The sequence below is a fragment of the Passer domesticus genome, chromosome 1 (genome assembly GCF_036417665.1).
Source record: "Passer domesticus isolate bPasDom1 chromosome 1, bPasDom1.hap1, whole genome shotgun sequence".
In the NCBI taxonomy this organism is placed as follows: domain Eukaryota; kingdom Metazoa; phylum Chordata; class Aves; order Passeriformes; family Passeridae; genus Passer; species Passer domesticus.
The window spans coordinates 8790759-8814358 of NC_087474.1; the positions used below are offsets into that span (position 1 = coordinate 8790759).

At 40.9% G+C, this 23600-nt stretch overlaps 1 protein-coding gene and 2 long non-coding RNA genes across 7 annotated transcripts in view; 1 reads left to right on the top strand and 2 right to left on the bottom strand.

Moving 5' to 3' along the window:
* LOC135278681 (uncharacterized) overlaps positions 1–11093 on the bottom strand; it is a 40287-nt gene extending 29194 nt beyond the window's left edge. The window contains exons 1-3 of one of the 2 annotated variants that reach the window (XR_010346150.1): positions 7782–11093; positions 4771–5122; positions 564–668 (exon numbers count right to left, since the gene is read on the bottom strand). This is a non-coding gene — a long non-coding RNA (uncharacterized LOC135278681). Of the gene's footprint in view, positions 1–563; positions 669–4770; positions 5685–7781 lie in introns of those variants that run through there. The other variant, XR_010346138.1, reaches the window with a different exon arrangement.
* PTPRN2 (protein tyrosine phosphatase receptor type N2) overlaps positions 1–14035 on the bottom strand; it is a 630571-nt gene extending 616536 nt beyond the window's left edge. The window contains exon 1 of the mRNA XM_064385950.1: positions 13750–14035. Within this exon, the coding sequence (XP_064242020.1) occupies positions 13750–13882 (133 nt within the window). The 5' untranslated portion in view covers positions 13883–14035. The remainder of the gene's footprint in view (positions 1–13749) is intronic.
* On the top strand, positions 13379–23022 carry LOC135279019 (uncharacterized). 4 transcript variants are annotated; one of them, XR_010346449.1, is made up of 3 exons: positions 13379–13453; positions 15791–16055; positions 18168–23022. It is a non-coding gene; the product is annotated as an uncharacterized LOC135279019 (long non-coding RNA). The 4 variants fall into 4 exon arrangements; XR_010346427.1 differs by lacking the exon at positions 13379–13453 and adding an exon at positions 14409–14885; XR_010346447.1 differs by lacking the exon at positions 13379–13453 and adding an exon at positions 14409–14690 and having other exon boundaries at positions 14784–16055.
* Positions 23023–23600: the final 578 nt, after the last annotated feature.

The window sequence follows — 23600 nt, forward strand, 5'->3', positions numbered from 1 at the left end:
TGACACCCTACTCACAACACAAATACAGGGCTTTTCCTCTCACCAAAGTTAGTTACATACCTTCCATGGCTACGGGAACCCACTGGGAGAACTTTAATACAGAGACTTCTGGCCAGAACACAGTTACAAAAAACTCATTTAACTACTGTGTGTTTTCTGCCCACACTTAGCACTGCATTACCAGCTCAGTAGCAAAAATCCATGGAATTTTGTTTCTCATTAAATATTTCTTATTCAGGGCCTGATGAGCAAATCCTAGCATAAATTTTGATTCACGATTACTGTGAATATATCTGTTTCTCTTTCTTCTAAGGAAAGTTTTCGAATTCCTGCACCTGGAATTCTTCAGAATACCCTCAGCACTGCAGCCTCCTGGCCCTGTCAGTCTGTAAGGGAACCCAAGCATTATTCAGGGCTGCTATTTGGGCTTACTCAGTTTGCTGTTGTCAAAAGGGGAAAACAATACAAAGAATCAAATTAGATTAAACCAAAATCATCCTCTAACAGAAACCATTTGCTGAGGGAAAGAAGGCAAGAATGGGGCAACAGATCATAACACTCACATTGGTGTGACCTTCCCAGCTGCCAGCCATCCATCACTGTGGAATATCCTCAGATATGCCAGGCCCAATACCAGCCTGGAGAGCTGATCCACCAACAGAGGGTCCCTCAGCAGATCCATGAAAAAACAGGAATCATCATTTTATTAATATTTTAAAGCCTCATATAATGGAATGGCAACATATTACTGTAGGTAAGACTATTTTTAAAAATCACTATCTGAAATCATCCTTTTTGTCTTTGCACCACTTGACTGTTTTTTGGTAATTCATCCAACAAATACCATATGTGACTTTGAAAAAAATTCATACTGTGAAATCTGGAAGATACAGTCAAGAAGGACACTAAAGCTTTTTGTCAAATCTGAAAAATACTACTTTCCTGTTGCTACAGTAACATCTTCCTAACAAGCCCTTTAAATTTAAACACTGTCTTAAGAGAGTTCTAGGTCAAGTTAAAAAGCACAGTCAAGCTCCTCAGAGAAATCCAGTTCATATTCAGCATGGGTAAGGATGGAACAGAAAAGGTGAACTAAAGTTTTTATCTGTTTCCATAATGACTTCTCACTTGCTGAGGTCTGCCCTACTTTCTTTCCCCTTAGCCACCCAGTAGTCCCTCTTGTGAGGAGAGAATTCTCAGTGGTCTCTAAGGAAAATTCCCTAATAATTTTTTTATCCTAGAGCAACCTATCATCTTCATTAAAAAAAAAAAAGCTTACATTTGCAAAAAGATATATTTGCAGAAATAAGTTTTCACCTCCTGAGATGAAACCAAGAAAAAAAAAAAAACTTCTAATTTGTCACATATGGAGAATAACTACACACAGATAATATATGAACTGAGAAATTGCAGAGTGAATACAAAATTCATTCATGAGGCACCTGGGGATTCTGACAGGAATTTATATTTATTTTTTCTGTAACTATGCAATTATCTCACTGGTCTGTAAGGTAAGGTCTGGAGCTCAAGTCACTCTTCTGGAGAGCACTGGCAATATGCATACTGAGGATCATCTTTGGAAAAGGAGGAATAACCTCTTTCAGTTTTCATGCAGTTGCAAAGCATCTGTTAGTGGATTTTTGGCACCAATCTGATTTCAAAGAAATATTCATTTGCATCCTTTTACAGTCCTTCCTGTCCTGTCAGCAGACATCCTACTCATTGGAAAAGAATGAAAACCAAACCTTCTAGCAGATCTAGATTTGTGCCATATCAAATTTTAAAAAGTAAGTTAAAAGCACAAAGTATTTTTATTGCACAAGGCACTACAAACAGCATATTCAAGGCAATTTTAGGAATTTCTATCTAAAGTCATTTTAGAAACCCCATTATAACTATCTTACTTGGAAATGCAATGAATTCTTTGAGTAACCTTGAACATGTATGCAAGTGACAGCACTATGAAATTGGAATTACAAGTTTTTTCTAGTGTATAAAAATTTGATGTCATCAAAGTGCTCAATTACCAACTAAATGAGTGAAATAAAGGTATGGACTCTACAAAAATTCAAAGAACAAAACTGCTGTGACCTACATTTTTCCAGGCTGAAAGCATAAAGGATGACCACTCACATTTAGTAAGTGACAGCAGGATTTTCTTATAGTTAGGCACATGCTTGACTCTTTGCACTGGCAATCAGTACCAAACTTAAACAGACAGACTTAATCACAGATTTCATGTAATAAACTATTACAGAAATAGCTCTTCTTTGATTTGTGAAGTGAAAAAATATCATCATAATAACTGACACACATTACCAACAAATGAAACGTGACTAAAAATAAATTATGAATAAATATAATGTAAAATACTGTGGAAGGAAGAAGTGGTAAGAACCTACTGAAATTAATCTATTTCCAACAGAGGTGCCAGTTCAACTTTTACTTACAAAGGCTAGGAAAAAGAGGTGTTGCATACTGACTCCAACATAACAGATAATATTAGAGTACTCTGACTCCCAGCTTAATAATGTGTGTTCAGGAAGAGCTGTATTGGCAGTGTGTAAATGGTTTGGGGGATTTTTTTGGTTTTGCTTTGTTTTGTTTTTCTCAAAGTGGTGTTTAGTTGACATCTGTACAACTGGGAAGGAATTTCCAAAAGTTCCATGGCAATGACGAAGCTGGTCAAACAGAGCTCTGTTAGCACAGCTGAGAGGAGCTGAAGGGCTGGAAGGTGGGTGGAAATCCCAGGTATAAATGAGCCTTCTTCCAAGAGAAACCACAGCAGAAAGGCAGGTTCTTCATGTAAAGTCAGTATGCATTTTGGGGGATGTGACTTGACCAAAAATAATCTGTCCTTGGGAAATGTAATTAGGCATTCTGATAATTACTTTACTCTGACAGTCTGGTAAAGATTACAGGTTATGGAATGTTACGTGATCTTCCTCTGCACCTATTCTTTTGTAACAGAGTTATTTTACTGAACTCTGCACAGAGTAGAATACTTGCTTTGCATTTGAACATGAACGTTGTCTAGGCCTGGGGAGTGACTTAGGTGTGGCCAGCAGAACACTGCCCACTGTCGCTCTGTTTCCCAGAGCGACATTCCCACACAAGGTAACACTCACACCCCATTCTGTGGGATCAGGGTGTAAAATGGAACTCTATTAAACCACCAAAGCCCATCATGTGGCAAGAAGAATTCCCCACACTGAGAAGAATTAAGCAGAGTATCTTTGTCAAGTAGAAGGAAAACATGGGAGCTCCTGAGCCAAGTCTATATTCAGACTACAACACAGACAATGGGAAACTGACTAGATAGAAAATGTTCAAATATTTATTTGGTAATGCTTTGTATTAAATAGAGATAAACACATTGTATAGAATCAGGCAAGCCCTGTTTAAATATTTGGTGTCTTAAATCCAGCAACCTTGGAAAAGCAAAAGGAACTATACCTGCAATCCCTCTTAATTTGCACCAAACACAGAAACAAAGTCAGGAAAACTGGTGAAACTACTAATTAAAGGCTGTATTTTATATGCCTCTCTTGATAGCAGAGTCTCCTTGTGCAGGGATGAACTTTCATCTGAAAGCAACTTGATGTTATTCTAATTCCAGATGGACAAAAAGAAAGACACTGAATGACAAGAGTGGTAGGTGACCCAATATAAGTTCAAATTCTGGCAGTGTCATGCAGACTTAGGTAAAGCTCATCCCCTTTTAATGCACTACTATTTAATTTAGTCTCTCTGGCATGAACTCCCCTAAACTGCAAGAGAAAGAAGCACAACTACACTCCTATTACAACCTGTGTAGCCAGCCCATCAGTGGGTAGCTGATCCTTTCAGAGCTCTTCCCTACCTGCTAAACTGTGGAAAATAGTTCCATAATCTGACAGAGGACAATATATTGTTCTAGAATTCTCTCAAGTAATTCTTCAATTAGGACAGTTTGACAACTGGGTGTGATCAGTTCCTTCATTCAAGCTGAATCAGATTCTCCATCAAAACTGTGTGTTCCACTTTCTGGAACAGCAGCCATTTGACAGCTGTTTATTCTCAAGCCTGTGTGTTGTGTCCATTTCCTCCTCCCAGCTCAGTTATTTACTTTCAGATTACAAACTTGTTAGAGCAGGTGTTACTCAGAGAAACAAAAGCAAATGGACAGAAAATAACCTGCCCTCATCCCTAGATCTTTGTTGGGCAGCGTAAAACCCAGCACATATAGTACTAAAACAACCTTCCCATTCTGCTTTTCAAATGCCACTTGATTATAGCATTATAAATTTTATATTGTCTGAAAGTGTGAGCGATTGCTTCCAAAGAACATAATTGTTTTATTTTTCTGCAGCTCTTACAATGGATAGCTTCAGTTAACTTTGAGTTTTCCTTCAAAATTTCAGTTTTCAGTCTTGTCACATTTATTCTGAATATACATTTTTTTATAGCTGCTTTTTGTCCTTGGAATTTATCCCCTGCATCTAACATATGTTAGTAAACTGTAATTATGAGCTGACCTAGTTAACTAAAATAAATTTCCAGGTAGGTAGTACTAACAAGAATATTTTAACAACTTTAAAATTAAGGTAAGACAAATTTGCAGAACCTGACCCCAGTTTTCAAGAGAAAAAAAAAAAAAGAAGCACAGCCAAACAGACACTTCTTAAATACAGACCAAGCAAAAAAAAAAAAAATTAATACTCTGCACTGAAGAATATTTGGGGTGGAGTTATGTCTATCAATTGTGCCACTACCTCCAAGGTGACCTACCTAAATGCTTGATGATATTTAGCTTGATATCTTGTTTTCATTAATATTCTGCTATCTCCAAACAGTCATGACAGATGACTAATCCTAAATTTCCTTTTCGCCTCCTTTTTTTCTTCCTTTAAGATGTTAAAGTAAGAACTGGGATAGTGACCAGTGAGTACAGCCATCTCCAACAAATGGAAGGAGTTGCACAATCTACGGATTGACGCCATGAAGATAAGGGCCAGTGTTCAGCTGAGGAGCTGGGCTGGGACGTGTGGCCAGGTCTCAGAAGAGGCTTGGTGGAAGATGTTCCTAGTTTTAGTAAGGCATTGACTGACTACATCCTGAGACTACTGAGCTTTGCTGAAATCTAGAACAGAAAGGAAGATTTCATGAGTAATAGCTCACTGAAGAAATTTGATAGTTAACAGCTACCACAACAGAGATCAAGTAAAGCTGAAACAAAAGTATTGCATATACAAATACTTATTTAAATTTATACTTATATAAATTTCATATTCATTCCACACTACAAATTAAAATTATAACAAACAATTTTTCCAAGAGAAATAAACAATAATGTATGCATTCTTAAAAGAAATAGAATGGACATTCTCATTATTTTGTGGTGATTGATCCACATGAATCAAGGCCTACAATCTTTGATGCTATTTTGTTAATTCAGCACTAAAGTGCAAATACAATGTAATGTCTGACTTATAAATCTACTCTGTAAGAGAGGACAGGTTAATAGGAGACTATCTTTTACACAGACACAAGTCAAGATTTCATGCCTTTGAGACCTTAAGGGTGGCATAAACCAATCCTGCCCCCAAAACCCATCTCGCTGTTGCCATGTCATGAACACCAGCACCAATACCAGCACTGGTTTCACTGCTTGCAAGCAAGGCTGTGGTTTAGGTCCATTTTTTTTATTTCATCCAAACCAATACCCTTTACAAAAGCAAGATCAACAGTCACTGTCAGGAATAGCATAAAATTTTGTTACTGCCATTCTGTACTGCAAAGCTGCAGGCTGGTAGTAGCTGAAAAACACACAGACAATTGCTTAACACACAAACTCTTCCTCAGGCCTGAAGATGAGGCATGACCTTCCAGGTGAAATAAAGTTGTTGCCTGAAACAACTGTTCTGAGTTTAACTGAATTGCATCAACCAACTAAAAAGTTGTAGAGAAAAGACAACTTCTGCTCTTGGTGCAGGGCAGAATAGTAAGAAGAGATTATAATATCTTTACCCCTTTTAGGGCAGCAACAGACAGACAGGTAATCATCTCCTGCAGAATAATGTGAGCAGAAAATTTCTATGCACCAGAAATTCAAAACACCTCATTCAGCATCCACAACTGATTTTCATAAGGTACCTCATAGAATATATTGAGGTTCAAACTTGAGATCAAAGATTAATTGGGGAAGTAAAACAGGGGGACTTACATGTATGTGGATATTTCCTGAGTTTTGTTGAACTTGAACTTGAACTTATGTTCATTGCAATATGTAGTGTGTGTTTGGTCCCTGCTGCGTTGTTTTCTATGAGGACATCTGGAAGTATGTGACATTTTGGGAGGCACATCTATGTCTGCACTTTACCTTGTTCTTGCTGGCTGTGATTCCAAGCTTATGTAACCATCTTTGCATGCTGCTAAGCTGTGACTGAAAGAAGAGACCTTACACCCACTACAACCAGCTGTACTTCCCATAAAACTTCTAGTTACTCATTTTACATGTAAAAACAGCTTGTTTAATCAATGTGTTACTTGGAAGCAAAATAGGTAGGCACTAACTCTATGTCCAGAGACACTGTGTATCAACAGACTAGGTTTGGTTTTTAAGTACCACTTGCTGAAACAAACTATAGGGGAAAAACCCACAGTAAGATGTGGTAATTTACTAAGCTACTTCTCAAGAAATTCCTTCTCAAAAATAATAAAATCTATAAAGTTCCTCTAATCTTTTAAGAAATAAAACTCCTTGATGGGTACAGCTGTTCTGAATGGCAAACTCTTACTGGGAATGCAGTAATGTATGACACTGCAGAATGGTTGAGGTAGATATAGAACCCTTCCACCACCTCACAAATAAAGGCCCTAAAACTCACATAAAAAAGCTCCTTAATTTATGTACACATTAACATGCATTCCCTTGACTGTCCATAGCTCATGTCTTCATGGTCCCCATCCTTCAGCTCTCTAATACCAGACTCCCCTGCCTTTTTCTCTGTCCTGCCTGCAGACCTCCTGCAATTTACCCGCTTTTTTCCCTTTGCTTGCTCATTCTGTTATGCCCATTTCTCCTCTGTCTCATTTGGAGGTCCTCTTCACTTGTTTGCAATTACCAGAGACTGATTTTCTCAGAGAAATTTCTTTCAAGTATTACAATTATCCATCAGCCACCTCACTTCAGTCCCTTATGTGACAAACCTGCTAGACTACTCACAGAACCTCCCTAAACAGCTCACTGGCAATACTTATAGATCTCAGAAAGGTTTTGCAGAAATCTAGCTGGTGAGCCTCAAGCAACCTAACTTTAGTCTGAGCTACTTCATTAGTCTCACCTAGTAGGGAAAGACAGGTGAATCACTCTCCAAATGTGTTTAGCTCTCCCCAAGTTTAACCTGAGCATCTGATTTTTGGAGCTGAAGTGCAGTACCTACCATGTAGATATTTACAGATACTTGCCCTAGCCTGGGAAATGTATTTGAAACAATACTAAGTGGAAAGCAATAGCTGCACTCAGGGAGACATTTAGCTGACCTGTGTTAGATATGTACAGTTGAGTAAAATTAATTGAAACTTACAAACTAGAAATAGGTTAAAAGGAGCCTAGAGTGATTAGCTCAATTAATTACATTTAGTTAGATGATTCCCAACTCTTACATTAAGAGAAATAAATCCTTTCTATTCCCAGAGCAGTTTCTCATAGTGTATATGCATTTCTCAATTCCCTTTTTTTTTTCCACAGCTTTGGCCTGAAAGAATGAGTTAATAGTTTTATTTTGCAAATCCCTTACCTTTCTAGTCACTTTCCTTCATTTTCTTATGTCTCAAACTGATACACTGAACATCTCAGGTTTGCTGCTACAATTGACTGTTTCTTCCAAGAGAAAAGGTAACTCCATTTAATCTTAAATTTACATCTCTACAGATCATATACAACTCACTAATCTCCATTTCTGCTCTCCTCTTGTAAAGATTTAATTTCTCACTCTGTCCTTTAAACATCCACATTCCAACATGCTTCTCTCTATTCCTTGGCTTCTTTTCTGCTTGCTTCCCTTCTTCATTTGCATCTTCACCTGCTTACTCCTCATTTGCAATTATAAAACTGTTTGACCAACAACAATATTACTCACTGCCTTCCTAAATTATTAATAATGACTACACTGAGCCCGACCAAATACACATCCAGCTCAGCACTCCTGTGATGGAAGCTAGCAGTGAACTTTGCCTCTTGGAGACTTTCCATCCTCTGCCAAATTTATGACCAAAACCAAATTAATCTTTCCTCCAGTTACTGAATTTCCTCCCAAATATGCCTGTGTTGCTTAAACACCAACATAGGTTTTAGCAAGACAGTAGATACACTGATTTTGTAAGAATAACTGCAGAGATTTTAGCTAAATTTTAGGCTACATTGTCAGTGGGATGAGACTAAAATATGTATCATTCTCAGGCAGCTGGAACGTACACTGCCTTTTGACTTGCACAAACCTTCTTACGGATTGGGACACATATGAATGATGGCACCCACCTACATCTGAGCTCATGTTCTTAGGCTCTCTTTCCAGGCAGTGGAAATCTGACAGACACAGGGGACCTCAGCTCCTGCTTCTCAATGAGCTCAGCACCCCCAGGGACTGCAGCTGCACTTTGCTGTCCGTGGCAGTCTCAGCACAGTGCTGGCTGTAACCCACAGTGCTCACAGTCACAAAGTACACAGGCCACTGCCTGTCTATCAGCAGTGTGTCAACACGACCTGCCCTGGGCTGTTCCAGCAGAGCTGCCCAAATGTTCCGGGATAAGGAGGAACACAATTCCCCCTCAGCAGCCGGGCTGACGTCATGGCACCAGGATGGGGTGCTGTGGTGAGGTTTAGAAGGGCTGGGGCACGCTCAGGTAGAAAGCAGAGACAAGATTATCTTGCCAAAAACTTCTCTGTTTTCTCTTAGTCAGTAAGACAAACAAGAACACAGAAAAACTCCCAAGAAATCCCATCCCATGAACAACCAGCAGCCTGCAACTGCTTCCTTTGACTGACAGAAAATAATTCACTTGCTGTCCACTTGCAACTTTGAACACAAACAAGTTACAGTAAAAACGCTATTCTGGAACAGCCATGGCATGATGCCAATAATATTAATGCATATTCTTACCTGTAATTCAGTGGAACTGACAGATAGACATGCCTTGATATCAATCTACCTTAAAGCTGCTTTTTAATGTAACTGATAACTTAAGAAACATTTCTAGGATATGTAAAACTATTTTTGATGAAGTGAAGAATCCAGTTTCCTACACTGAATCCTTCACATTCTTAGCATACAGCCTCTTCTTAATTAAATTATTTTGCTATTATTTTTATTTTCCAGTATTATGATATATCATAAGTTACACTCCACCATCAATAATAACATCAAATAAAGACATTATTTAAAAAACAAGGTGCCTATGAGAAGTTCAAAATTAATGCAACTGGAAAGTCAGGCATTTTTTTTGTACTGCACAGATGGTAAACTCTAATTCTCCTACTTTCTCAGCCAGTCTGCTAGAAGCCTCAAACCAAAACTTTGGTCCAAATGCTACTGAAGTCAATGGGAAGGTTGACATTGGCTTCAGTGAGCTTCAGCTCAATTACTGCAAGAAGCAAAACTTCTGCTCTCATGGATCTTCAGAGCAGTTACCAATGCTGGCTGAGAACAACAGCTGTGGTAGCTTTGTTAAGGTGACATCCACCCAACAAGAACTAAACCAGGACTCACTTCTTTGCCATTCCCCATGGGACATCCATAGACAAAGCTCTCTGTTGCTTCCTCCTTTGGATAGTGTTCAAAGCACTGAATGAAATGCAGAAAATCTAAATAAATAATTTTTTCACCTGTCCTACTCTTTATCTAACTCTCTTACAATTTAAGGATCAACACTGGAGAAATGCTTTTCACCACTGGCAACTGAAGTCCCTTCTATTGCAGTTTCTTAATTCTGATCAACTTTAGCCATTTGCAACTCCTAACCCACCTCTAAAATATTTTTTCAGTGGTTAAATATGCGCACAGTACTTTGTGAAAGTACTAAACTTAACGTGCAATATTTTTTAAGTCTTTGAGTAAAGTTTCTATGCTCAATTACATTTAAATCCTAGAAAAATGTAAGATGCTGTCTTTGCTCACTGTATGTGTCAGGAACTCACAGCTAAAGGTTTAGGAGTATATCTCATATTTATAAGCTGAAATGTGACTTGTCTTTTTGTTAGCAAGTTAAAAATTCACACTCATTTGACAGACAGAAATTCTGCCTGTGATTACTTCAATACAACTCTGAAGGAACTTTTACACAGTGTATGGAACAAATTTATGTAGAGAGTGGAACAAATGTTTCCACAAATTTCCACAGCATATCAATGTAGTCATTTAAGAGGCAAATGCATACTGAAAAATGGGATTGCACACAGCACAAAAGATCAAATTATATTGCAAAGTTATATTCGCTGAAGGTTATAAGCATCATTTTACACATTAGAGGTCAATGTGAAGGCACTGCAGCAAGCACATTTACTCTTTTCTGAAACACATGAGGACAACTTCTCCTATAAAGCACCAGTGTTTCAGTACTAATGAAAGAATGTGATTAAGAATGCTCACAGCTTACTTTGTTATCGAGTTCTCTATCTCACCCAGCCTAACTAAAATGAAAATAAAGTACCACTGCAACTTTCTGAATCAATTAGTCTACTTAAAAGGCTGTACAATGAAAATATTTCAGTAGTTGGAGCTGTAGCTTTGTACTGCTTAGTGTTATGACCAACACAAGAATGGAACAACCCAAACCTTTGGAACTGAGCGAACATGATCAGGAAGTATTTTTCCACAGCTGATTACTTTGTAAAACACTTAAAAAGAAGTTCCATAATCTTAAATGAACTGTATCTTATAAATTAATAAAGATTTCTTTAGAATATTAAACTCCCAAGCCCAGTGTTTCATTAAAGACTAATGAATACTACTATGCACTCAGTTGATTTTTTTTCTGTGAAAAAGAGAAAAATCTCTCTCCTGGCCTAGACCTAGGCAAGAAAAAGAGAAGGGAAAAGACTTTACTTTTCCTTATTTTTTCACATTTAAAATGTTACTATAAATCATCACAGAATGATGAATGATGAAAGATAAATGTCCAGAAGTGGAAGAATATGTGCTTCTGTTGGTAATTGCACCTTAACAAAACACCTCACCACAGGAAGAATCTACAAAGCTTCATGAATTATTGAGGCAGAAGAAGCACGAGTCCAAATCGTGTATCTCAGTTAACTCCAACTTTAAATCTTCTAACTTCTTAAACAAGTTTGTAATTATGTTACAAAATAAAGGTCAACATTTAAAGATGCTCACTATACTGGAAAGTGCATGCCAAAGTTGACCATAAAAAAGAGGAAAAGAATGAAATTGGATTAATCCATTCCATGAAATGGTAAAGGTCATGAACTTGTGCTTCTGAAACAACTTATAGGAAGAGTTCCTGAAATAATGGGGTAAAAACCCCAATCAAAATGTGTTTCTATAATTACTTTGCTTTTAATTCAGTTTTCAGCACACATTCTAGAGGTCTCATAACACATCTGTCTGTCTTCAATATTCAATTAAAGAAGATGGGACTGAGCACAAGAAGAAACCAAATTAGTATCTTTCACTTATAACTACAAATAATCCCAAAACTCAGATACCATGTACAATTACAGTTATGTCCCCTGATTGTGTCTAAAAATTGTAATCCAAAATTGAACAGAATCTACAATAATAAATAGTCTGAACTCAAGATTAATGAGATCTGAAACACTGGTCAATAAAAGAAATAAAGGAACTCTAATGGAAGAGACAGCTAAAGCTGTTTCACTTCGAGCAATGCAAACATTTTCCTGCATCTTGTCAAACACAATCAATCCCTTCCCATCTTTCACAGAGATCCCTGACATATCAGTGAGGTTCTTATCCCAGCACGAAGTAGGGAGGCTCAGCTTGTTTTGCTGCTGTTGAAATGCCTCCAAATTATACCTCCAGAGCAGTGGATTCACTGGGTAAAACCAAGGCTGCTCTTCCCCCAGTCCCTTCCACGCAAGGACAGCTTTCACTGGCAGGCAGGGATCCCTGCCGAGGCAGGAGCACAGGGAAGCTGCAAGGAAGTAACAAACACACACATTGTTTTTGTGTTTCAGCTACAACCAAGTGAAAAAATACTCTGTGACCCAAACTGATTTGCAGTTTGTGCGAAGGGAGAGAGAATCAAAATCTGACTACTTCAAAAGCACAGTGCAGGCTATTGCATTATTAGAGGTAAAAATTACATTTATACTTGCAATATTTTTATGCAAGCTTTCTCTTCAGCAGATTAGGAGAAACAGTCTATATCTATAGCAACCAGGAGAGAGGAGAGATGGATAAATCCAGTCCATTCCATTTCTCCTCAAAACCTTGCATTGCTACCTTCACTATAGCAAGCATAATAGCTCATTTTTATTGCCACTTGACTGAAGCCTCATTATAAACATGGTCAGCTGATTTTAATTCCTTCTTAATAAACAGAATGTACATGAGGAAAACTGCAGCAATATTCCTCTGGAAGGTTTTCTTTGTTTCTTACAGGAATTTAATTTTTTTGTCTTAGAAAAGGGTTTCTTAGGGATAGTTTGTTTAGCTTTCACTCTGATCTCCATAACCACCCTAGGTAGATATTAAAATGCAAAAAAATACAAAATTCTCCTATTCATGACCTTCTTGACTTAAAGTGAGCTTTGGGAAGATATTGTAAGTGAAATGAGACTGACTCTATTAATAGATATTGATATAAATATTAATAGACAATTCAGGTGAGCATACAATGTCTCAATGCAAGGAAAGAACTGCAAGGGAGAGTGTCACAGGAGAATTGCATCGATCTGAAACAGACAAGAGTTTGTTTTCAGGATCCCTTCATGCCGGTGTGGGTCACTTCCCAAGTGGGGATGTTTAGTGCAGATGGTACTTTGTAAATGAAGATGGGGTCGGTCAAGAATGTCTCAGTAGAAAGCAGCTCTTTAATGGTCTGCACTGGGCAGCACTGGGGATTTTCTGACAGCTCTGAAAGAGCCTTAACCCGGAGCCAGTGCTGACTTCCACCTCCAGCAGCACGAGTTGGAGGGGGGACTCCACCAGAGGCTGCATCTGGGGGATTGTGGCCCGGAGATTTCCTGTCTCTTTCAAATAGAAGGGCAGTTCGGTGGGCTGAATCCAGCAAACCGGGAGAAGGGTTAACTATGTGGAGGCTGGAAGCATTTTCGGGGGCATTTTCTGGCGCACCCCGATTTTCGGGGCCTCGTGAGCCCCGGCGGAAGTTTTCGGCGTGCGGGGCCAGCGGGAGCGAGCGGCCCCGCAGAGGCGTCCCCCGAGACGGGACACGCCGCTGGGGCAGCGGCTGGGACGGAGCGGCGGGGCAGCAGGTGCGAGGGGCCGGGAGCAGGTCGTGACACACCGGGGGACGGGGACGGGCAGCGGGAGGCGGTGCGGAGACACCGGCAGACGGGGCCGCTTCTCCGGAGCCGGCGGTGAGGGACCAGAGGACGGAGCTCCGGAGCCGGTGGAGAGGGACGGGCGGACGGGCCCCTCAGCGTCCGCCGTGCGGGCGCGGCCGCCGGGGCCCTGCCGAGCTGCCTGCGGGAAGCTCCCGGGCAGCAGCGCGGGGTGCGCACCCCGCCAGCCCCGCCAGCCCCGCGCCCCCTCCCCTCGCCCCACTCACCGATCCGCGCCTCGGCAGCGGCCCCCGCGGAGGGCGGCTGGATACGCGGGGCGGCGGCGAGCACCTGCGGCAGCGGCGGCGGCGGCAGCAGCAGCAGCAGCAGCGGAAGGACGGAGCCGAGCGTGTCCATCATGCCTGGCCCATCGCATGCCCCGCTCCCCTGCCCGCCGCCGCCAGCCCTCACTCCATGCCGCCCGCCCGCCCTGTGCCTCCCGCGGCCGCTCCCCGGCTCCGGCAGCCGCAGCAGATTCAACACCCAGGACAGCGACCAGCGCCGCCCGCCCCCGGCCCCGCCCCGGCCCGCCCGGCAGCCGTGAGGGGGAGCGCTCCCCGCCGCCCGCTCCGCCCTGCCCGCCCCGCCGGGACCGCGGGGAAGCGGCTCCCCGGGCGAGGGCAGCGCTGGGGCTCCCCGGGCAGGGGCAGCGCTGGGGCTCCCCGGGGCAGGGGCAGCGCTGGGGCTCCCCCGGGCGAGGGCAGCGCTGGGGCTCCCCGGGCAGGGGCAGCGCTGGGGCTCCCCGGGGCAGGGGCAGCGCTGGGGCTCCCCCGGGCAGGGGCAGCGCTGGGGCTCCCCGGGGGAGGGCAGCGCTGGGGCTCCCCCGGCCCCCTGCCCTCAGCGGCCCTGGAGGAGACCGGGATCCTGGCCGCCTCCGCCGGCAGCCCCCGTAAAGATGGCTGGGCATTGGGAGTTAATGTGCCTGTTTCACACACCTGTGCGGGGAGACAATGGAGCCGTACAGGGGCAATGGCCATAAACTGAAACACAGGAAGTTTCACCTCAACAAGAGGGAGAAGTTCTTTACGTTGAGGGTGTCAGAGCACTGGGACAGGGTGCCCACGGAGGTCTTGGAGTCTCCCTCTCCGGAGACATTCCAAACCCTCCAGGACATGTTCCTGTGTCACCTGCTCCGGGTGACCCTGCTTTGGCAGGGAGGTTGGACAAGGTGATCTCCAGATGTCCCTTCCAACCCTAAAAATTCTGACGTTCTGTGAAACCAGTCCACCCTATCAAAGTTTTGTCCCGAAACGTGTGCCAGCTGAGTGGATCTTCCCTATGGTCTCCTCGGCAGCTGTTTGTGTACCATTGCTTTCTCCACAGAAAATTACTGGCTATTCCAAAGGATTTAAAGAGCCTTCAGGTAAACACCTCTGTGAGTTTGTCTGGGAGACATCCACGTGTGTGACATGTTCATCCTCCCCCTCCTGTCCCCAGATCACTCCATGCAAGTGGCAGCATCAGTCCAGGCTACCAGGAGGGATCAGGCGTCTCAAGCTCATGGAGTCCCTCCTGGTTCACAAGCTCTCCTTTTCTCACAAATTCACTGTAGCAATACTCAGCCTTTAATGCAGCAGTCAAAGCCACCAAGGTGACACAGCACAGGTGCCATGTCTCCGTACAGGGGATGTGGTTTTAGCCAGGACAGCCAGCTCGATGCCACACCATATGATGTTGGTCCCAGCCCCCTCTGTCACCTAAACATCTGATTTATTCCTCCCTGAAGTTTCAGATTCTCACGATCTTCAGGTGAACAGCTCTAACCATACCTGACCTGCTTCATCTCTACCTTTAAGCAGACTGAAACACGCTCAAGATATTTAAAAAGAGTAACAATTTTAGTACATGAAGTGGCTTTGCCACAGAGCAGAAAAGCAAATACCAAAAGTCCACAGAACAGACCAACCCTGGAAGAGCAGAGACCTTCCTCCTTGCTCACTTCCAAGACTTGGGGCAGGGGGGCTGGGTGGAAGCTCATGGGGAGAACAAGGGGCACTTACAGACAGCTGCAGACAACACTTGTCCTCTCAGTTTTGCTCTGTGGGAAAACCATGAACCTCTGTGCTGGAAAAAAAAAAAAATCATTGCTTCTAGAACTGGTGCAAAGTCACCTCCTTTCCTTTGTGGTTAAGGTTGGTGACTCAGATGCAAAAAAGAGCAATACTTGATTGAGAAAACAGAAATTTCAAAAAATTGTATTGATACTGGATGGTCTTTTTGAACATTTCTGCTCTTGAGGTCTGTTACATGACTGTTTATGTCTTGCAGGAGAGTGGTTTCACAAAGCCAAAAGGTCCCTTTACCTCAGAAAAATCAATTTTGACGACTCTGAGAGAAATCTGAGCTCCAAAAGGGGAGAAAGAAAAAAGGAGGGAAAAGCATTCTGTGGAAAGGACAAGATGAGAAATGAAAGTGCTGAAACATAAATTAGTATATTCTCATGGGTTATGCAAACCATCTGGCTTTAAAAGCTAGTAGTGGGAACAAGGAAAAAGGTCATCAGAATTAGCAGAGATCTGCAAAACAACTGAAGGTAAGAAAGCAGCAAATGGCAGGCACAGCGAGAGAACAAGTTGTACGTCAAAATACAAAATAGCAGTGATATTACTGAGAATTGGTGCAGCTCTGCAAGGAGTGATTTGCATAGTTCCTGTGAATTCATGATCAAATACCATGCAGATTTTAAAAGGAAATTAAAATTCTCATAGCCACTCCGTGCAGAGGATTAGCAAAATAATGGCATTTGTTCAAAAGCATTTGAAGCAATGTGAAAAATCAGGACAAGAAAGGGCATTCGTCGAGGACAGGAAGAAATCCTTGAATATCCAAATCCAGGAAAAACAGGAGTCAGGTGTCAAGGAAAGAGTAAAGAGTCAATCAGTAGGTGAATTAGGCATTTGGAGATAACTCAAGTAGCAATTCTCAGGACTGGGAAGTGCAAGGCATTCCCTGCCTGGCTGTGTTTTACAGTTTTGTAGTAGGCTTCGCCTAACAAAGATACACAGATCTGTCTTAAAGCCCCAGGAGAAGACAGATTGAAGTAATGTGTATTAGGTATAATGAATTTTGTTAATGAAGTGTAAAAACTGCAAGGCTTGAGTCTGTGTGCAAATTAGATGAAAAAAAGTATCACAGTGTAAATAACGTGTCACATGCATCTTCCTTGCTGCTTCACAGTCATTTTATCACAATTATCAGTGCCAAGGTTTTCAATAGCTCATATAATAAATTAAGAATCCATGTTTAGGTCTACCAACCTTGTGAGGTTGTTTTGATTGTGGTTTTTCTTATCATGCTTTCAATAAGTTTCTGAACTGTAGAAAAAGAAATCCTAAAGTGTGCAAGTCATCTGTGAAGATTTCTAGAAAGACTAGAGAAATTACTGCATTCCTGAAGTCAGGGATGTTGTGGAGCTCAAACAGAACTGTAGGACTTGATAGTTTTGAAAAAATGTTATCAGCAAATGATTTTTCTATGGACATATTTAAATCTTTTTGGTAAGGGATTCTAAAGATATTGAATGGTAGGGTAGATTATCAGTTCTCCCTAGTGGTCTGAAGGTGAGTGTGAGTCTTCCTGAAAGAATGACATTGGGAATTGCAGAACTGAAAAATTCAGACCAGTGAAAATCCAGCCCAACACACTGAGGTTTAGCATGTCCTTAATTGCTGGAGTTAAGTCTTTTTATGATGCCCATTTAGATGTGAAAAACATGCTAGGCAAAGTAAAAGGAGAGCTGGATAATCTATATGATTTTATGCATGTGGAAGATTTACATCCTTATCCATGGCAACCACAGCTGAACAGGCCTTTTTCAAGGGAACACTTTTCTGTTTCAAAATGCTGTGTTGTCTGACTAAGGTTTTTCATGAGAAATAGACATATTTTAATAAAAAATCCTAGTAAGGGCTAGGAAAAAAGATCCAGAGGGGGACAGAAATGATCCCAGGATGGCTACTTAGCCCAGTAGCCAGGACACCTGTGTGGCCTGGTATTTTAAAGATTCAAATTTTTGCTGTGGTTGATTCAAAGACATGAACTAACCACTGGATATTTAGGACAGCCACTCTCAATTTCACTGGGCCATTCACGATTACATTGAAAGCAAATGGCCCTGCTAGAAAAGATCTTGTAGGTAGTAGTTTAGCATGGGAGAGGTAGATCATTATAGGATTTATTTTGTTGATTTATTACTGTTTAGAATGAAAAAATAGGAGTAGTGAATTAATCATCTGGGAATTGAGTTAATGGTAGAATTTTTTAGAGGTGTAAGAACAAAAGGTGCCAAAATTACACAAACCATTGATTGGATGTAAAAAAGAAACACAGGATTCAGTCAAAGTAGAACACTGACAGAGAATGTTAGACATAAACATACAAAAAGGGAAAATACTCTTAATACTTATCAATTTGTAAATAATTGTGATATGAATAAAATGTTATAAACAGAATTTAAACAATACAGGTTAGTTAAAGGCTAAGTATTAGAACTTACAACACAAATGTAACATCTGAGTTTTACTCAGATCTTTACTGAGGTCATGTTTGAAAGCCTTTGCAGATCTGTTTCCTAATTTCAAATGGGAATTATATTTATAAGCATAGGTACACCTGTGTGATTGTAGAAATTGTATATTTTTACTAGGTAGAAGTGCATGTTTCATCCAAGGATCACGGAGCTATTTGTCAGTTTATCCAAGTATAAAAGAAGAGCCTGAACAAAAGGTCAGTTCCAGCTATGCTAAACACACTCTACCTGCACAGACAAACAAGCCCTTAGAGATAAAAAACAACATTAAAATTACCTTCTTCATTTTCTTTCTTCCTCTCATCCCCCTGTCCCCTCCACTCCCCCCTCCCCAAATCAAAACTTCTGAGCACATTAATTGCAGATCATTTGTCCTGCTAATGGGCCCAAAGTCCACAGGGAACAGTTTCAGGCAGTTTATCTCAGATTCAGTAACCTAGATATCTTGGCAGAGCTTTAAGATGTACTGGGGGGTTAAAGGTGAAAGAAGAGGGAAAGACAGAGAGGCTTGTGGTGTATCTGTGCCCAGAAAAGACAGAATTTATACTTTTTTATTATTTCCATTGCTTGAGAGGATGAAGGTAAAATATTCAAAGCCTGCAGATGTATCTACAGACACCGAGGGAGGTTTTGAAGGCTCTGATGCACGTGTAACATTCACCACACCTTTCTGAGGGCAGCTTGAGCAGCAGTGATCCATCTGCACCTTGTGTGTCATTTGAGGACTTCTTTCACAAGACTGTGAAAAATGAGGCCACAAAACCCATCTCTAGAGCCACATCTTGGGGTGCCATGGTTACAAGAGGAGCAGCACCAATTGGCACTTTGCAGGTTGCTGGTGTGAGCAGTCATAAACTCTGCTCAGGCAGCTGACATGCACTGGGCACTCTTCAGGGTGATCTTGCAGAGACACTCAAACAGTGACTGCAGAACTGTTCACACATTCATATCCTGGCATATTGTAGTTACATTTATTCACTATTGATAATGGACAGCTTAAGGTCATAAGATATATTATATTCAAATTATGTGAGGGGGGTATTTCAACTGTATTGCAGATGCTGTAATAGTCCTTGGTATTAAAAACTATCAAGAAAGTTTAATAGAAATTTTGTACTATCCACTTAACCAGCAGCTTCTTTTACTCATGTATGTTGAAAAAATACAGGTGTGGTTATATAGCTTTGTGTATTTGATCCTTTCAGTATGAGGAAATGTATAACTTACTCCATGTAAACATTTTTTAAAATATAGAATTTAAATAGTTAATATTTTAAAGCAATTAAGAAGGAAAGACTTTACTCTGCAATAGTTATAAAAAATATGTCTAAAAAGACATCCAGTGCCTGAGACAAAGAGAGTGTTTAAAGCATGAGAAGCTCTACAGAAGAAGCCTGGATTACTGAGATCTAAAGTCACACCACTCTCTCCACAGCAGTACAAACACTCAAATTTCATTTTGGTGTTTGTATTCTGAATTCAGGGACAAAGTTTTAGATCAAAGGAATAGAAAGTTCCTAAAGGGAAAAGTCTTTAACTGGTGTAAATGTATAGTCCAAGGTCATATCAGCAGTGATTATGGTCTTTTAAAATTGTTGAATAATTCATAGTGTAACTAAAAGTATTTGAGAGGAATTTGGCATTTGATACAGAAATTGCCGATTTTCAGTATTTTTTATTTAATGTCTATAAAATTAGAAGAGCCTTAGAATTTTTTATGAATTCATACTGAATAGAGTTTAGCATGAAAATAAATATTTGCAGGGTCTAGAAGATATCAGACTGCTTGATGGAAGATGGTGGTATGACTAACTTTATGAATATCACAGCAATTCTGTTATATCTAAGAATGGTGTTGTCTGGCTGTTCTCAGCTATTTTAAAGCTTTTTTCCTTGTTTCCAAAATTTAATTAGAAAATGCCTTTGCTCTGGTGCACACTAAAAGTTTTACTCTAGATATTTCAGCATTCACTGAAGAACAAGAGTTCAATACAGAGCCAGAAGGAAAAATCCTAGAGAACCGTGCAAGTGCATGACTGGTGAAGTTTAAAAAGGGAAAAAAAAAAAGTTGGTTTTAGTTATGACTGCTAAGATGTGAGCCTCTCTTTTATTCCCTGTGCTGTAACTGAATGATAATGGTTTTTATGTGTTTCTGGAAAGGAGCCTAAAATGGAACGTTCAAGGCCTAAGAGATGAAATGCAGCTAGAGAAAATTACCAGTGAGAATAGCAGGAGATGTGACTTACATTAACTGAAGACCTAAACATCTTTGTATATGAGTGCTCAGGGCTGACTTCCAAGGCTGTAAGAAGCCTCGGTAACAGACCAGCCACTTCAGTGTGCATGTGTGAGGAAAATTTCCATAATCTCTCCTGCTGGTTTGCTAGGGATGCTGGAGAGAGCAGCTTCTGCTAATGTAGGCATTTGCAGGTCTGGATTGAACCCAAATTCATTTAAAACTCATCTAAAATTCTAGCTGACTTGTTCAAATACCACTGATGGTGATACCTACAGGAAACAGGTTGCTGAAGCTGCATTTGGTGTGAAGCTGTTGGAAGAGAAAGCAAAGGTGAAGCAAGTAACAAGGTGTGGACGTCCAGAACCTGTGAAGATCAGACCCCTGGTGATGAATCCAACTCTGAGGCCATTCTGACATCTTTATATCTGGTGTCAAGCTATAAAAGGGAATTTGGGCTTCCCGGGAGAGGGATGGCCCCTGTGAGAACAAGCACGGTGACTGAGGTGCTCTGGAGCTGGTCCCTTTTCACTGAGAAGGGCTGCATGTATTTCCTGCTAATACCCACTGTCACCTCAGTCCAGCACAGGCTGAACTGGGACTTACCTGTTTTGTAGTCTCTGGAGACAGATTTTAAGACAAAACCACATGAATTTCTGCTGATTTTCATGGGCATTTAGAGGCCTCAGCACAGCTTAAAAACTTGCTGTCTGAGCACACCATGATGGGATGTCCAAGTGAAAGGATTAGACAATTGTAATGTTTTTTGATAATAGGTTCTTATTCTTCAAAACCGTCTTGAAAGCCCTTAGGTATGCAATGAATAATTAGATTTGGTTACAATTGATCAAAATTTATTTGAAATGTCAATAGGGAGCCAATTTTTAAAATTAATTAGGTTCTTTAAATGGGAGGGAGTTCAAAATCAGTTTTAAAATTCTGTTTCCATCCAGCTTTGTTAATCTGTAAGACTTGATACTTGGTGAATGGATTCTACAAGTAACTAATCCCCTGGGATACCCACTCCTCTTGTACTCAATTAAAGGATGAATGAGATTACTGCACTTTGTCATTCTGAAATAATTGGCCCATAGTTGATTGAAGCTTCTGGGGAGGCTGCTCTGGTTATGTGTCCCCCACTTGCTGTTCCTGACTCAGATCCTGGAGCCTGGCTCCAGTGCTGAGCACCCCCAGCTGGAGATGGGTGCCTCGAGGCAACAAGTGTTATAATCTGACAAACATGGAAAAAATCCATGGAAATTTTTTACCTAAGTGTCACTGTGCATTTTTAAGATGGTGATAAGTAAACCTCCAGGGAGCTGGAGAGAGGCATGAATCACTGTGAAATTCTGGGACTGCAGCAGTGCAAAGGTAATGTCACTGCAGGAGCTGGGTGTGCACAGCAGGCAGCAGGCTCAGCGTGGAGCTGTGTGCTGAGCCATGAGGGGATAAAAGCACTGACCATTTGCTGTGTCATCAACAGCAAGGGGTTTGCATGATCCACAGAGCAGGTACAGGGACAGTTTGTGTAGAATGAGTAACTTCTAATGTGATTGAAGATATGTCACTTGACACATAATTACAGGAGATTTAAGCTGTGCACATCTTCATTTTCATATCACTTTTGAGTGTCTGACTTTTCATCTCAAATAACACTCTTAAACCACATCTTTATGTGTTTCAAAGAATCATAGACTCTTTAAGGTTGGAAAAGACCTCCAAGATCATTGAATCCAACTGTTAACCCAGCAACCCTCTGTTTGCCAAAAAACCATATCCCCACGTGACACATCCACACATCTTTTGAACACTTTCAGGGGTGGTGATTTCATCCCTTCCCTGGGCAGCCTATGCTAATGTGTAACCACCCTTTCAGTGAAGAAATTGATCCTAATATCCAATCTAAACTTCACCTGGCACACCTTGAGGCCATTCCTCTCATCCTGAAAACCTACCAGGGAGGATCTGATTTCACAACGCACAAAGTGCACATTCTTGCATTTTTCAGCCCCTGGCTGGGCTGGTGAGAGGAAGTGTGGGACAGCAAACTGTCACAAAGCCACCCGTGCTCCCCTCCGTTATTTTCTGTCTCACTTTGGCTGCCTGTTACTGGAGACAATCTGCCGTGGGGGTAAGCTCATCCTCGATGTTCTATCCAGGAAACATTGTCCTGCTTACTGTAAAACACAGAAGCAAACCTGGTGGTTGCCCAGAGGTTAGAATATTTGCTATAGCTGCTGTGTGTCTATAAGCTTGAGTATCCTTGGGGATATTTTCTTCCTTGTACACTGTAAAGGAAATATAGAATTGACCAGTATGTTTGATAGCAACTCAGAATGGAGCAGGAGCAACTGAGCTCAGATCCTTTTCACTGCAGTTTTACAACGTTTCTTGACATGGGTTATTCTGAATAGCTAAAAAGGAATAAAAAATAAAGTAAGCACATAATTTCCAGTTTAAAATATTAGAAAGTCTTGCTGAAAGCATTCTGATTTCTCAGAGTACAAGACTGCTTGGGGCTATGATGCATTTCTTTTAAAGGAAGGTCACTTTTTGAGGGTATGCTGTGATCAGGAGAAAAAAAAAGGGAAAGTTCATGGTAATGACAGCTGGGGAGAGAAACATTGTTTAGACTACACTGAAATTACATTATGTGTCTCTGCAAGTACAAGATTATGTTGACAACAATCATGGGTTTTGGAGAAAGTATTAAAAGTTGAATAATAGAAAAGACAATGCTCTTTTTGTGTTCTGAATCACCACTTTAAAAGCCTTCCTGTTGCTCCCTGTTGTAGTTCAGAGTGTTCCAATGGAGCATCAAAAACCAAACAAAAATACTTACTTTGCTTCTCAAGGGAATGTCCCTCCTAGGCTGGGCATTTCTCATGAAGTTTTCTGCTCTGTATAACAGAGCTTCTGCTGTGCATGATGAAGAGGCACACAAACATGTGACAAGGTTCTTGCTCTGAGGTGTGAGATGGGTACTTAATATTCTATCATTTCACCTCCTAGATTGCCAATGAAAAAAGGACAATCATGGTGAAGAAATAGTAAAGGCACAAAATTCTACTGGCAAGAATTACAGTAAACACAAATAGAAAAAATACCAAGACAAAAATAAACTTGAAACTGGCATTTTCTTTCATTAGCAGATGAATAAAATTAGAGATAAAAGTCCTAAACAGGAAGCTTGAGAGCCAAGAGGACGAAGATGGTCTTCACAAATAGGTTTATGAAAAAAATTCTTTGCTTCCCTGTCACTAAAATAAACAAACAAACAAAAAACCCCAACCAACAAAAAAAAGTTCCACGTA